The sequence below is a fragment of the Cupressus sempervirens genome, chromosome 7 (genome assembly GCF_028749045.1).
Source record: "Cupressus sempervirens isolate cs-2001-9-10 chromosome 7, ASM2874904v1, whole genome shotgun sequence".
Lineage (NCBI taxonomy): Eukaryota > Viridiplantae > Streptophyta > Pinopsida > Cupressales > Cupressaceae > Cupressus > Cupressus sempervirens.
The window spans coordinates 13,150,811-13,165,893 of record NC_143124.1 but is presented as its reverse complement, the minus strand read 5'-3'; the positions used below and the strand labels follow the sequence as shown (position 1 = coordinate 13,165,893).

General features: G+C 35.5%; 1 protein-coding gene across 1 annotated transcript in view; it reads right to left on the bottom strand.

Annotated features, from left to right (window-relative positions):
• The window catches only part of LOC149545165 (myosin-1-like), a 106,746-nt gene that overhangs the window by 12,801 nt on the left and 78,862 nt on the right, over positions 1-15,083 (bottom strand). The window contains exons 17-21 of the mRNA XM_089790545.1: positions 7,679-7,756; positions 3,590-3,748; positions 3,286-3,486; positions 2,965-3,170; positions 2,745-2,880 (exon numbers count right to left, since the gene is read on the bottom strand). Coding sequence (XP_089646671.1) covers positions 2,745-2,880; positions 2,965-3,170; positions 3,286-3,486; positions 3,590-3,748; positions 7,679-7,756 — 780 coding nt within the window. The remainder of the gene's footprint in view (positions 1-2,744; positions 2,881-2,964; positions 3,171-3,285; positions 3,487-3,589; positions 3,749-7,678; positions 7,757-15,083) is intronic.

Below are 15,083 nucleotides of genomic sequence, written 5' to 3'. Positions count from 1 at the left end.
TTCTAATCCCCCTTGTCCTTTAAGGCATAAAGGAGACTCAAAATCAGAGTCCAAGGCATTTTGATTCCAGTTTTGTAAAGGAAAGAAGGTGTTAGCAGTGGGCCAGCGTCCTTCGCAGGATTCGCGATATGGCTTAACCGCCTCCTGTGGTTCTATAAAACTATTGGTTGTATCGGGCATTAATAGGTCAATCTTTTGGTGCAACGGAAACCTTGTCCTTTCTAACAATTGGTATCAAAGCTTGATCATAGGTTCGAATCCTGTTGGCCATGGCGAATGACGCTAGGAGGGGGATTGTTGGCAGTGTGCCAACGTCCCTTGCAAGATTCACGACATGGCTTAACCGCCTCCTATGGTTCTATAAGACTATTGGTTGTATCAGGCATTAGTAGGTCAATCTTTTGGTGAAACGGCAACCCTGTCCTTTCTAACAGAAGGAAAATAAGTTTTATTTCAAACATGGTCATTGTACAATGATAAAATGGTCTTTCAGCCATTTGTTTTAATAAAGAAAGGAGATGTATGTTAAATCTTTGTGTCTATATGTATTACATTTAGCCTTAGTTATCAATTTAGTTGTAGATGCAAGAAGTGGATGCGCGGATGCACAAAATTTGTTTTTGGGGTATGCAGATACGTATGGATGCACGTGCGCACGTGTGTGTGTGTGTGTGTGTGTGTATAGATATATATAAAGACATACATATACATATAGATATAGATAAAGATATACACACACACAATTATACTATGTATACGCAAATAAAATTGTTTAGAAGCAAAAATTAGGTTGAAAATTACAATTCCCCAGTATGCTTTAAAGGAGTTTTATAGATATAGATATAGAAATACACACACACACACACAATTATACTATGTATATGCAACTAAAATTGTACTATGCATAGAAATACACACACACACACACAATTATACTATGTATATGCAACTAAAATTGTTTAGAAGCAAAAATTAGGTTGAAATTTACAATTCCCCAATATGCTTTAAAGGAGTTTGAAGTGGAAAAAAGAAAAAAATAGCTTGCCTTGTCCTCTGGGCTGATGGAGGCTGTTGGAGGCACCCAGATGCCGGCCGAAAGCCACTCCCAGCCAGCCAGATTTGCGTGGAAGCCACTCCCAGCCAGTCGGATGCACGCAGAAGCCACTATAGGATGCATCTGCTAAGGAGTCTACATCCGATGGTATCTACCTTCACCACGAAGGCCAGGAGGCAGGAATCGGTCTCTGAGCCTTAGCTATTAGATTGTCTGAGTTTTCACAAATATTCTTTGTTGTTTTCCTATTCTATTAGACTGCGCCTATGTTTATTGCAGAATCTTTGAAATCTGAGCCATTGGTACATTTGGAAAAGAATTATTGAATCTTTCTTTCATTTCTCCTTTATGAGTGCTAAGCGGATGATCATTTTGGCATTCTTCTCTATGTCCCTTTATTTCCAAATTCATAGTTACATTTATGTCAAGGCTATGCATAGATGTTAGTTTTCTATTATCACTTTCTAGTTAAAACCTTACCCCAAAAACTCAAACTATATCATTAGGAGTTGTACCTCTAAAATTCAAAGGAAGATCATTAAGAAAATAATGATCTCTAAATCTCTCTAACAGTTGGTTAGCAAATTGTCTTTATGCTTGGGCAAAGTGATAACCAATTTGTTAACTAACATTTGGTCTAAGTTTTACCTCAAGGGGAGAAGCTATTCCTTGTTCATTCTTTCCTAGAACTCCACCCTTGTAGCCCATCACATTTGCACTTAGTTTTAAATATCCATTTTGTACCCACAACTTCCATAGCAAGGTGGGCACTCAGTCCTAAGTTTCAATTTCCTTCAATGGATGTCATTTCACTCTTCTTGGCCACAACCAATTCTTCTTTTTCACTTGCTTGAGAAAAATTCTCTAGCTCATTAATAAGCACCATGATATCATCATTGAAAAACGACAATTTCTTCTTCCTCATAATAGCCAAAGGTATTAGTGATTTGCTTGCATATTCTTGAATGAGATGTATGGTTGTGTATTTTCTCCTATCTTCTTGTTGCTTTTGCTATGTCTATGCCTATCCATTTATAAAACAGATGGTACAATGCATGTTAATAAAGAAAATGTTTTACCATTGATGTGCATGGCATTTCATCTTTGGATAGAATGTTTTGTTTAGTAGTTGATTTCCAACTCACTCAATAAGATAATAAAAGAAACACCTGCATTGGTCCTAAAATTATGTTCCCTTCAAGTAAGTGGAGCTATTAATAGAAAGAACAAAACATGTCCTTGCATTAGACCTGCCAAAATTCAAACAAAAGCTGCCCAATTTCCATTTTGCACCAATTTCACTTTTGCTCGATTTCTAAATATCCTCTTATTATGAGTTGACAGATTATTCCATCCCATTTTAGTACTTGTGTTTTTAGATATTAGACTACTAGGATTGCAATCTTTCAACTTGTTATTTCTATGCTTCTTAGGCATTTTGTTCTTATAATGTACCTCCAGAAAGTTAGCCGTGTTAGTTATATAATGAAGTCCTCATTATTAGAAGAAAGGTCCGACAGAAAGAACAAGCTAAATGATACAAAAGGTTATTTTTATATACCTCTAACAAAATGAAGATTGTAGTAAGAAACAAAAAAAAAAAAAACAATTCTGCTAAGAAAAGTAAAACAATGTGATTGCAATGTGCAGAAGAAGAATATTCAATAAATATGGAAGCGATAAATTTTACCTGTCCTGTCCGGAAAAATAACTTCGTGAAACCAACTTGGTACATCTCAGGCAAGATATTGAACTGGTGAAGGATTGCCACAGAGACACTTAGTACCTCCTGACTAGCAACATTAGGTGGCAAGAGAAACCCATATCTGCACAATGAACCAAAGGAAGTAAGAGAAGATTGGAAATGTAGATGCTGCAGACTCTCAGACCTATTAAATTTTTTTAAATACCTTTTTGCAAATTGCTGGTGTGACATTCGAGTGGGATAACCTGAACGGGATATTCGCACTACTTCCAATACTCCACAGCAGCGCAACTGCTGCAAGACAAGCCCTTGCTCATAGACGCCGGGAAGTTGCAGCTTGTTTGGCTTGATACATCGAATGAAATGAGGTGAAGTATTTTCCAGTCTTTGCATCAGCTTGAAAAGTTGTCCCTATCAGAGTATTTTTTATTTTTTATTCACAGAGGACCAGATCAGTTCAAAGAAATGTGTTTATTACCTACACTATTATAGCTGAATGTATACAAATCAAAACACTTCTAGCTACCTTGAATTTGGTTGCAACACTCTGTCTCTGAGAGTCAGCGCCATTTGCTCGACGTCTAGGAGTTGCTTGAATCTGTGGTCCTTTGATGAAATTGGCTGCAAATAATTGTGGCAGACCAGTGCATGAAGACATAAGCTGAATCAAATCAGAATGCAGCAAGTCTCTATTTTTCTCCAAAAATGTAGTTGTATCATATACAACCTGCTCAAAGAAACCACGCTATGAATTAGATGCAAATCCATATGTCATTACAGTGAACTTTCATATCTGTAATTGCCAAATTACATAGCTTTCCAGTCTATACCTCCCCAGCATAATGGCAGACACAGAATGCACTGCCTCTTTCTCCTTTGAAGCAAGAGTTCCCATTTAAATGCTGCTTAAGTTTATTAGCCAAAGTTAAATCAGTTCCCTTGGGGAATGTGCACTCCTCATCCAACAAGGAAAGTAAACCTAATGGTCTCTGCAGGAAGCACGTCATTAACAGCCCGTTAGTTATGCCTTACTATACTAACTAATAGAAAGAAAATGAATTAGTGGAGAGCTCAGTTATTGCATTTATGCAGCTGACAAATAAACTAGTTCTTCTAACATCAATAAGTTATTTGAAGTAGAACAATTTTGGAAAAAAGGAAGAGAATCAATACACTTCCTAGGTTTCATTGTTTCCAACAGTGCATTAAGTATTTGAGAAATTCATGTAATGAGACATAAAATAGCACTCTTGACAAAAACAATGTTTTAAATGACACCTTACATCAGTTTTACTGATTGATCATTAGTAGAATTGTCAATAATTGGATTGCAAAATGCTGTGAAGAGAGAACAATATGCATTTTGTTCACAGTTATAATGCCATAAAATCTATAGAGGGTAAAAAATTCAAAATAACTCATTTTCCAACTCCTAAAGAGAAAATACACAACAAATATTGTCACCATGGGGAATATGAAGGTTAACACCAACATGAGCTGTTAAGAACAAAATCCTATGCTACCCCACATTTTGGGGATGGAGAAAAGAGAGGACAGGGGAACATGTTTTGAGGACAGGGACAAGAAGGAGCCATTTTGAAGGGATGGTAAGAAGAGGCTATTATAAAAATATGTAAAATATTAAAAAAATCAGATATTAATATGGCAGCATTCATAAGGCAATCATCATATACATCATAAAAATTTAACACGTAATTTTGAGAAGACAAATCATAGATCTAACATCTAGATCCTGAAGTCTGCCGCCATCTTGAACAGCAAAGGTTAGGGCTACAAGGAGGGGCTGATCCCATCTGGCACATTAGTTTGGTGGTATTTGCTGATTGTAGTGTGTGTACAATGTCTACTGTTATGTTTCATAGTATTGGTTATCCAGCAATGTATTAATTGTATGTACAGCAGTGTTTATCACTCTTGGGTAGTTACAGCATCAGTTGGTTGACGGTAGTGTTCTTCTTGGAAACTGCAAGTTCCTTTAAGTATATTGTTTATTGTCAAGGTACAATGTGGTGGGATCAACTGCAATCCTTGGCTGACCATCTTTGCTCTTCTTATCTGTAATAATTTCACGAGCGAATAAAGATATTTTATTTTCATTATCTGGAAAGCATTATCATCGTTATTATTATTTCATGTACTTAAACATGGTAGAAATAGTCAATTTCTAAGCACATTCTAAAGACCTGGGTTATTGCGACAATAATGCTGAGGGTTACATGTCTCAGGCAGTTGGTAGCCTAAAACAGTGTGATCAAATCTATAAATTTTACTTGGGATTTGTTCTGGAGGGGATAGTTGCATAAACTTTGAGGAAACTTGCAGCTGTTTATTCCCTGATGCCATCACTGCTTTGTAAGCTAGTGTAAACTCCATTTCATTCCCAGCTGTTATTACATTATGCAATTGGAACTTAATGTGAAATCTAGAGTATCTAAATTGGGAGCATTTCACTGTTAGTGTGCATTGGATGATGTTGTTGTTATGAACGTTCAAGTAAAACAAAAAGCAAAATCTGAATCTAGTTGACTCGTAGAGCGGATAGTTGCATAAACTTTGAGGAAACTTGCAGCTGTTTATTCCCTGATGCCGTGACTGCTTTGTAAGCTAGTGTAAACTCCATTTCATTCCCAGCTGTTATTACATTATGCAATTGGAACTTCATGTAAAATCTAGAGTATCTAAATTGGGAGCATTTGACTGCTAGTGTGGATTGGATGATGTTGTTGTTATGAACATTCAAGTAAAACAAAAAGCAAAATCCGAATCTAGTTGACTCGTAGAAGTAAAACCTAGGGGTTATTTCAAGATCACATCACTAAGCATAAATATACATTGAAGGGGCCAAAAAAGGCTTTCAAGAAGATCCAAGCATTCTTAAAATCTGAAAGTGGTCTAATGATTTTTTTTGAGTAGCAGATGTCTGTACAGCTGAGAGCAGCAATCAAGCATACTCAGTAAGTAAATAATCTACAATAATATAAGGCAGGAAAGGATTCAAATATATTAAGAACAAAGATTTGGCTTTGTAGAAAACTGTGTACATCACCAAACAGAATAGTAAGATATTTTTTGTGTGGTTTTATAAAAACAAAAATGAACTTTTACCTGCTGTGGTTGAAGGACGTCTAGACACACTTGCCCATCCCAGAGACAGTTGTCCCGATACTTTTCTAGGCATTTTGCAAATATACCGGGTGTTACCACTCCAGGACAGCCCCTTTTTTTGTTAGGAACACGCCCCATGGTTACATAGACAAGACATCAACCAGCTAAGGGAAAGCCTCAAGTACAAAGAAAGAGGGAAAAAATTGTATTAATGTCCATAGAGGACCACCAAAAGTAGGTCTTACATGTGCTTGAGAATCGATAATTCACCACCCTCTAGATAGAAGTATCTGTGATCAGTTTTCATGTCTCTAGCTCGGCCGGTATCAGCCAGAACCTGTCTTGCTACTCTTGGTCTTGGGATGGATCTTACTGGGAGATATCAGTGTAAAATAGAAAGTTCTAGGAAGAGAAAATCCTAGCAAGGTCTCAAGAAAGAGAAGAACAAGATACCCAAATTGCATAAGATGATTAGTACTAGAGAGATAGGATTCAAGTCTTATTGAATATTTTTGCCAAGGCCTAATGTCATTGTTAATTATTAATTTGTTGATGCAAGATTGATAGTGCTCATTGAGAAGTGCCTTGAGATTCGAAGGGCCAAGGTGGGGGGATCTACAAGTAATGAAGACTCTATCTTAGTATGTGCCTATCCTTGTGACTAGGGGCTAGCTAAAGAGAAGTAGACCTATGTTGTTGAGAAGGAATTTAGTCTCGCCATAAAAAAGAAATAACCATGTCAGGGCATAAGTTATATGAAATGTCATTTCAAGGGTCCAATCTGTGAAGGGGAGTATCCAATGGCTCTCTAGAGCCGTCATTTAGAAAATTAGAAGAACAATAACGTAAGTGTTCAGTATAGAAAGTATACATAGGATGGTCATTCAAAGTTCAAACCCTAGGGTTGATTCATTAAAAAGAAAGAAAAGACCACACATCAATTTTTACCATGCAAGTGTAAGAACTATCCACTGAACTCTTTTGTAATTGTTCATTTTGTGAAATAGTAAAGACCAAACTTCAATAAACTTCACTTTTCTGAGATATATGTTGAAAAACATGTGATATAGAAAATTGTTCTCTAATTGTTCACTTCAACCCTTACAAAGATCAATCTAAATGCACATTTCAACCATCAGAAGGACAATCCAGCTTTATGCCTAAGATTTCATTACTTTACATAAGAAATCCAAATAACTATAATTTATAAAGCTGGAGCCGACTCTTTCATCACATTTTCTGTTTGCGTAAAACATTTAAAACTTTTGGATAATTCCCAATTCCTAAATAACAGAAGACACAGCTTATGGTTGCAAAAGCTAGTTGCTCCAGAAAAACCTCAAAAGAATTCTACAACTGAAAGATATAAAAATTATGATTGAATAGACAAGAAATAAACTCTACCTTCACAGTTAGATCAGAAAACCTCTATCGTTTTCACTTATGCTTGGCATCTAAAACAAAGACAATGATACCAGACAACATGGTCTGTAGCTTTTTTCACTAAAGATAAGGCTTGTGCATTGTTTATAACTGCTAATGGACAACACCTACAGAAAAGTGAGCAAAAATAGCAAGCTTTAAATATTCCTGAGAAAAATTAAATCTTGTAATTTTTAATCAAAAATTAAATTTAGAAAACTATAGTAATTGAGTTGCTATTCTTTTTGCCAGATGCGAAGTAAAATGTATTTATATCTTCAAGGCACAATTAGTATCCAAACATCATCTAGACAGAAAGGTATTTAAGGAAATAACTGAACTACTTCTCCATGCTATAAATCTATACTAACCTTTTCAATAAGATCTAAACACTCCTGGTTGTCTTCAAATTCCACTCTTGTCCAGTCAATGCCATCCAGGCTATATTCCTGAAATGCATTCATGTATGTTATTTCCATTGCCAATGATATGATCCTTGCATTCAGTGTCTCAGATATAAAATCAAAATAAACTAATAGGCATTAAAGCTCAGCAGTGCACCAAGAAAGTTTTGAAATGCACTAGAAAGCACACATACATGTATATTCGTGAGTTATCTACAATACTAAAAAGATTCAACAACATTGCAGAATATGTTTGAGGCAATTGATATGCAAATCAAGCTAAAGCCAAGACTGCCATCTGGGATAATAAGTATAATTTGCCCAGGCTAAAATGTTTAATTATTGCATTGAAGTAATTATTTCAGATTTAAAGGCCTGTTAATGAGCTTAGTTGGGAATATCTGACCTATAGTAATAGAGATGTTATCAAATGGTGTAAGCATGAAGAAGGGTGGATAAAAACTAATTTTGAAAGGGCCTCGGAAGCAAGCTAAAGCCAAGACTGTCATCTGGGGTAATAACTATAATTCACCAAGGCTAAAACATTTAATTCTTGCATAAAAGTAAATATTTCAGACTTAAAGGCCCATTAAAGGGCTTAGCTGGGTATATCCGGCATATAGTAATAGAGATGTTACCAAATGGTGTAATCCTGAGAAAGAGAGGACAAAAATTTATTTTGATGGGGCCTCGAAAGGGAACCCAGGACCATCAGGAGTAGGAAGTGTTGCTTGGAATTGTGAAGGAAATATTTTGAGTTTGGAAGCAAAAAGAATCCATGATGGGGCAAATAATATAGCAGAAGCATCAGCTGCAGTAGAATGTAGGATCCACGCCACCTAATAACTATTAATCCTTCCCAACCAAAAATGCTGCTAGTACTCAAACACAGCTACCTCACACTTCAAGGAATTAGCCGCAGCCCTCAGCCCTCATACACGTCTCCCCAGAATTGACAATCACCATCACTGATTGCAGATTATACTAGCATCTCACACTGACACTTTGTTCTATAAATTGCAGATACTTTTACCTCCTAATGTACCATGCTAACTCACTACAAATTGCAGATTGGTAATGCCTATATGCAGTTACTTCTATTACCTTCAAGCGACAATTTGTGACAGAATTGAAGGCTAGATATAATGGTGTCCAAATCAGTATTAATTGTAACAATAATGTTAACAAATTGGTATACTTCAGCACCAATTTGCCAATCCCAGAATGTAAAATTAATCCTCAGAAAACAGAGCACGATTCACTATATGTTTCAATAGCTCAAAGTACAAAATGGATGGAGGAATCAGTCCTCTCAAACAGCTAACACTGAAAACCTCAAGAGCTCTCCAAAATCATAGAAAATGCAAATGTCAAGGAATGGGTCGGTTCTCCATGAAGTCTCTTTTATAATACAAAATGAAACTTGGCTGTTCCGATACACTTTTCACTAACAAGTCTTCAACAACACACCATTGAATTATTACATTATAATGATAAAATTATTCATTAAGATAGTCTTAATAAATAACTCACAATATGAAACTCCATTAATCAACCCAGTCAATCACAGAAGAAGCCAAATCACCAGGTGCCTCAACTGCACTACTAAAAATAGAAACCCTGCCAGAACTGACTTACTATAAATAGCAAGTCACACAACTGAGACCCTCAAAATACACCATCAGCTCACAAGGGTCACGATGATGAATTGACATTGCCAAGCTACAAGAACATGCTAAAATGGGGACATTACAAAAAACTACCTTAAAATCATCCATAACTCTGCTCTAGCCCTTCTCACAAAACTGCTATAATTCTGCTTGTAGATCTGCCATAACTTTCTTCTTCCCAAATATGCTTATTCTTGTATGGTATATCTATCATTCAACACCCCCACTTCTTTACAGATCACAAACTTTATTTATATTTTCATAAAAGGGAGTGAAACTCATGAAAAAACATGTCTTTTGCAAAGGGAAGCAACTCTTCAATTTAAAATAATTATAAATTATTTTCAATTCAGATTAAACTCCCTTGTGGGTACCCAAAAGTGTTGGTCGATGTTGAATAAAATCATTTTATTAATAGTTCTCTCATGAGCACTACCATAAGGAGGTCAGCTATAATAGCGTCGATTCATTATTTCACTGTCATTGTTGCCTTTGTTAAGGTAAATTATTTCCTTGGAGTGGTACAATTACTGGCCTTTAACCTTTGATTCACTTTAGCAACATCATAATATGATTCTCCTATGACATCAATGGCAATAATCCAATAGCCTCAAACACAAATTTCAACCAAGAACATTATGAAACCCTTCAATAAACAAAGATAACTCCTTACAATATTGTTATATAAATTAGTTACTGCTGTGACAGTCTTTTGCATATTTTACACTCTACACAAAAGAGGTAGTGATCTCCCAATCATGTAAAAGAAAGATAAAAGAGGTCAATGGCAATATCAAAGGGGAATTTGATAGGAAAAGAATAGATAATGACCCGCTATAAAGAATTATGTCTCCAAACCACCCAAGAACTCTATGCCTATCATACAAAGCCTCACATAAAAGTGTCCCTTGGATAAAGCATCAAAACCCTACCAAAATCGTCCACAAATGAAAGCATTCACTTCAAGAAACTCCCACAATTCCCCTACAAGAGTCACACCATCATTAAAAGATATAGGATCTTCAAGAAGAAGGGCACCCAACTATTTCAAATGAAATCACTAAGGTTTTAAATCCTTTCTAGAGCGTTGAAGTTTGGGAGAAACCCTACAAAGAAAGGCCTTGCTCCGCCTATGATGAATCTTAAAATAAAGCTCAAATCCTTGTTTTTGGCACCAAGAAAATAACTGGAAATACTATCTAGCCTAATATTAACTTTAAACTCCACAAAATCATAACCAATCATTGTAGAATAAAATGACAAACATTCAAAACAATAGTGAGGTCCAAATTAATCCATTTAATCAGCTACGTGAATTTTATCCACAAAAATGATGACCAAAATTGTTTTTGTCCTTTGAATGAAGAATGAATTAATTCAATATCCCAAATAAACAAGGGTTTCAAAAAAACTAGATTGAGGCTACTTTCCTCCAAATCCTCTTTTATAAGCATCTTTAAAATAATAAAATACTATTATCCGCATCCTCTTCATTTCTCCTGCAAAAAGTGACTTTAGATTGCTTTCAAAAAATTAACAGAAGTTGTCTTTTAATTTTTATTTTAAACAAAATAACATGTAAACCATTTAATTATTTTTTTTAAATTCGCACATCTAGCCAAAGTTGTGAAAATTTGTTTAAAATGGACCAAATATAAATTATGACCATACCAAAATATACTTAAGCTTATAAGATACAAAGCTTCTCCAAGAAGTGTGGAGAGTTCCCAAAATGTTGAAAGTTGAAACTACATCCAAAAATTATCATTGGACTTACCTTGATCTCGTAAACTCACTACCACTTTCAAATTCCTTTTTGATAAAGTTGGCAAACTCCCAAGAATATTGGAATGGATCAAAAAAAGGGACATTACATGATTTACACCAAAGATTAAAGCTTTTAATTGTAACCAAACACACTATTTCGTTGTAAGCATGAATGTTGATGGTATTCCTATGGGGGAGTATCCTAGCATTGTTGGAGACATGATACAATGGTTGTGTGTTGCATTCACAACAGAAATCATTGATGTCAACATACTGGTAATTTTGTGAAGAATAACAAAGATACGATAAAGATCGAGGTCGCGCGGTTTGAGGATTGAATATGAGATGTTGCACAGTTATGGATGTGTTCTACAAAGTGTCTTGATGATGTGGTTAAGTGCGTATGCAATAAGATAAAGACAAATGACACTTATTTGAGATTTACTAAAGATTATCTGAGATAGCATACACAAAAGACATGTTAGAGTAAAAGGTTTATTATCTTTTGCTTACTCTTAAGATTTAACTATTGGAGTATTGACTTTTGTCTCTTCATAAATGTGACATTTAATATTTGTTTTCTTCTATGGAATGTCACATTCTCTCTTTAGGGTTTCTTTAGGGTTTCCTTTTTGAGAATGGTTGATCTCCTTTTATAAGGATTAATCCCCTTGTATTTTGTAACACTTCTTTTGATTTTGTTCCTCATTTGAATACAATTTTCATCTTGAGAGCCACTCTTCTCTTCTTTGCTTCATTCTTCCATGTAATAGGTTATTTGCTTGCAAGTGATTGTTGTGGCTCCTATGAAGTTGGGTTTTGCATCTATTTTGCACAGCAACTTCTACATGGTATTAGAGCTCTTCTGCAACTTCATGTTATTGTTTGAAGGTTTTTGGTGAAGTTTTCGGATTGAAGGTTTCAAATACCCTTTTTCTGGGTTCTAAAGGGGGTCATTTTTTTGGTGCATTTTGAGTCCAAACCAACCTCACCGTTGGATTCAAAGAGCCCAAAAATGCCTATTTTTGTATAAAGTTTGTCCATTTTGGACAAAATTGTCGTTAGAGGCCTTTTTTCCCATCTCATTTTGCATGTTTTTATGAATCTAGTGGGGTCAAATTTATGGTGCACTTTGAGCCCAAACGAACCTCACCATTGGACTCAACGCACCTAAAAACCCCCATTTCCATATAAAAAACATCTCGTTTGGACATCGTTGGCCTTGGATGCACGGGCACACCTCATGAGACAAGGAAAAGAATTTAATCAAGAACTCTTTCACGAAGCTCCTGAAGAGTGCATGTGATGTGAGGTGGTTGTAGATGTACATTTGCACATCTCTCACAACGTTGACCACTCCTCTAATCTACTCAATATTTCCCATGTACTTGAGTGCATTGTTTATGGCATTCACTTAACATGGAGTCCACCAAATATGTTTCTATGCTGCCTCACTAAGCTTCACTGCAGCTTTGCACACATGTTTTATATCTATCACTACTTGGACCACACTTTGTGGCCCGATCTCCTCAATAACTAACCGAAGGATGTCAAAATTAAAAAATCAGCAGCTTTTCAATGCCCTAAACAATCAATCGCCTTGAGAAAGAATAGGCCCTTTGAGCATTTAACTATGATATTGATGAGTGGATGATCCTAAAGTCCATCCACCAATACATAACTATGTTGAATCTAGACTCCTCCCAATATGCCCTTATCGTCTTCATTGATGAATCGATATTGGCATAGTTGTTATCCAAGATCCTTGTCCTCAACTTATGCTCACCTAGTGGCGCATATGATGCACCTCCTTTCACTACCATCAATATTATCTCCTTATAATAAGGAGCTCAACCTAAATGAAATGGGATGCCATTGGCAAAAAAAAACCAGCCAATGGAATTATCTATCTGATCTCTCAAGTGCAAATTAAACAAATCAGCTATGGGGTTACTTTGAAATTTGCATCTTGTATTTCCCCTTGCCATGTTGGGATCAGACAGCACTATAAGTGGATGAAAGTCTTGAAGTTGACCCTAACAATGTTCCTACTCTTTGATGTGATGTAGTAGTAGAATATGTTGCTTCCCTTGCATTTGTCACCCCTAAATAACTGAATATTTTGAACATGTTGCCTACTAGAGAAGGTAGTAGGCATTGCAATTACCTTGTCATCTAACATACCCTAAAGCTTGTTGAACTCATTTTTGTAATGCGGATTTTTAGCCTCCTTCAAACATTCACATGCTCCCACACCTTTTCATGGGCAAAAGAGTAAGTGTACATTAACTCTAGCAACACTCCTAAACCATTCTGTACCACAAATGTTGCATTTCCATTTCCACATGCCACCAGCTAATGGTATTGAGGTTGTTATTCTTTTCAAAAAGTATCTAATCATAAGGGCCCTATCCCACTGTGCCAAAAGTTAGGAGGGCAAGTGACTAGCTATCTAGAACGAACCCATGGTCAACCCCCTTAATGGGTTCATCCTCATGCACAAGTTCAGATTCTGATCAACTTGCATTATGAGGAGGAGCTCTCATCTCATCCTCTCACCCATTTCATGATTGTGGGAGCTCATTTTGACATTGCATTGCACAAAATGAAGAAAAAAATCAATAAACACAATACTAGCCTATGCCCCACCTTAAAATTACAAATAAAATAAATCTATATTTTAAATTTTTAACAAATTTTAAATTGGAAAAAATAATCTAAATTAATTTAGAAAATGGCACAACAAGAAATGATTGAAAATCAGAAAATAAAATAAAAATAAGTTAAGAACCCTACCTTTTGCTTGAAAAATCTCTTTGGCAAGTAGAAGAATCTTCCTCTTCTTCTTCTTGCTCCTCGTCACTCCTCTTTCACTCGCAATGAATCCTTTCACACCTCCAATCACTCTTTTCTCAACTCTTCACTCTTCTTGTTGTTGCAAACAAATACAAATAAAAATGTGAATACAAATGAAGCTTGGAGGGCCTTTTGAAGGCATGGAAAGCCATTGATGGTGTTACATCCCAAATTTTGCCCTAAGTTTTAAAATTGATCATAGCCATTGGTTTAACGAATTATTTTCATGTGAATTGAGTTAGTTAATTATAGACGTTGCATCAATTTATTTATTTCCTGATCATGTGAAGTGAGTTAGTTAATTATAGACATTGTATTGATTTATTTCTTTCCTAATCATGTGAAGCGAGTTAGTTAAATTATATACGTTGTGTCAACTGATAATGAGTTATTTCATTCATGATCATGTGAAATGAGTTAGTTATTATAGATGTTGATGAAATCTATAACTGTCACTAGATGATCGACAATGGTTTTGAATAAACAAATAATATATCTTTGAATTAATGTCTTGGCAAGAATGTTTGTTTGGGTGATTGTAGGAAGAAGACTGAAGAGAGGGGAAGCATTGCTAAACAGGATCATCGAAAGGGGATGGTCGATTGGTCCAGTCATTAGAATTGACAGGTTTGACCTAAGACTATCCTGATAAGGATACTGGGACTTGACAACATGTTGCATTATAGGACCACATGAACTATTAGAAAAACAATAAAATAAAAACTTAATAATCTAAATTAAAATATGAAATTCACACCTTTGAAGATTTATTATTTGGATTTATTATTTAATTATTATTATTATTCACCCTCAAATACGAACACATATATATAAAAATAAGGTGACACCAATAAATTATAAGTTATAACCTAATGATGCCACTTTATCAAGCCATCTTCTTAATAGAGACTCTTTGATTGTATTTGGACATAGCCTATTTTCTCTCTTTGCTTTCGGTGGCTCTCTGTTCTCTACCTATACGTTTACACATAGGGAGGAGAATCTGATTGTTATTACCGACTTCATTCATTGGTCTTCTATTTTCCTATATCACTTTCACGTTTTCTTATCCGCGGGTT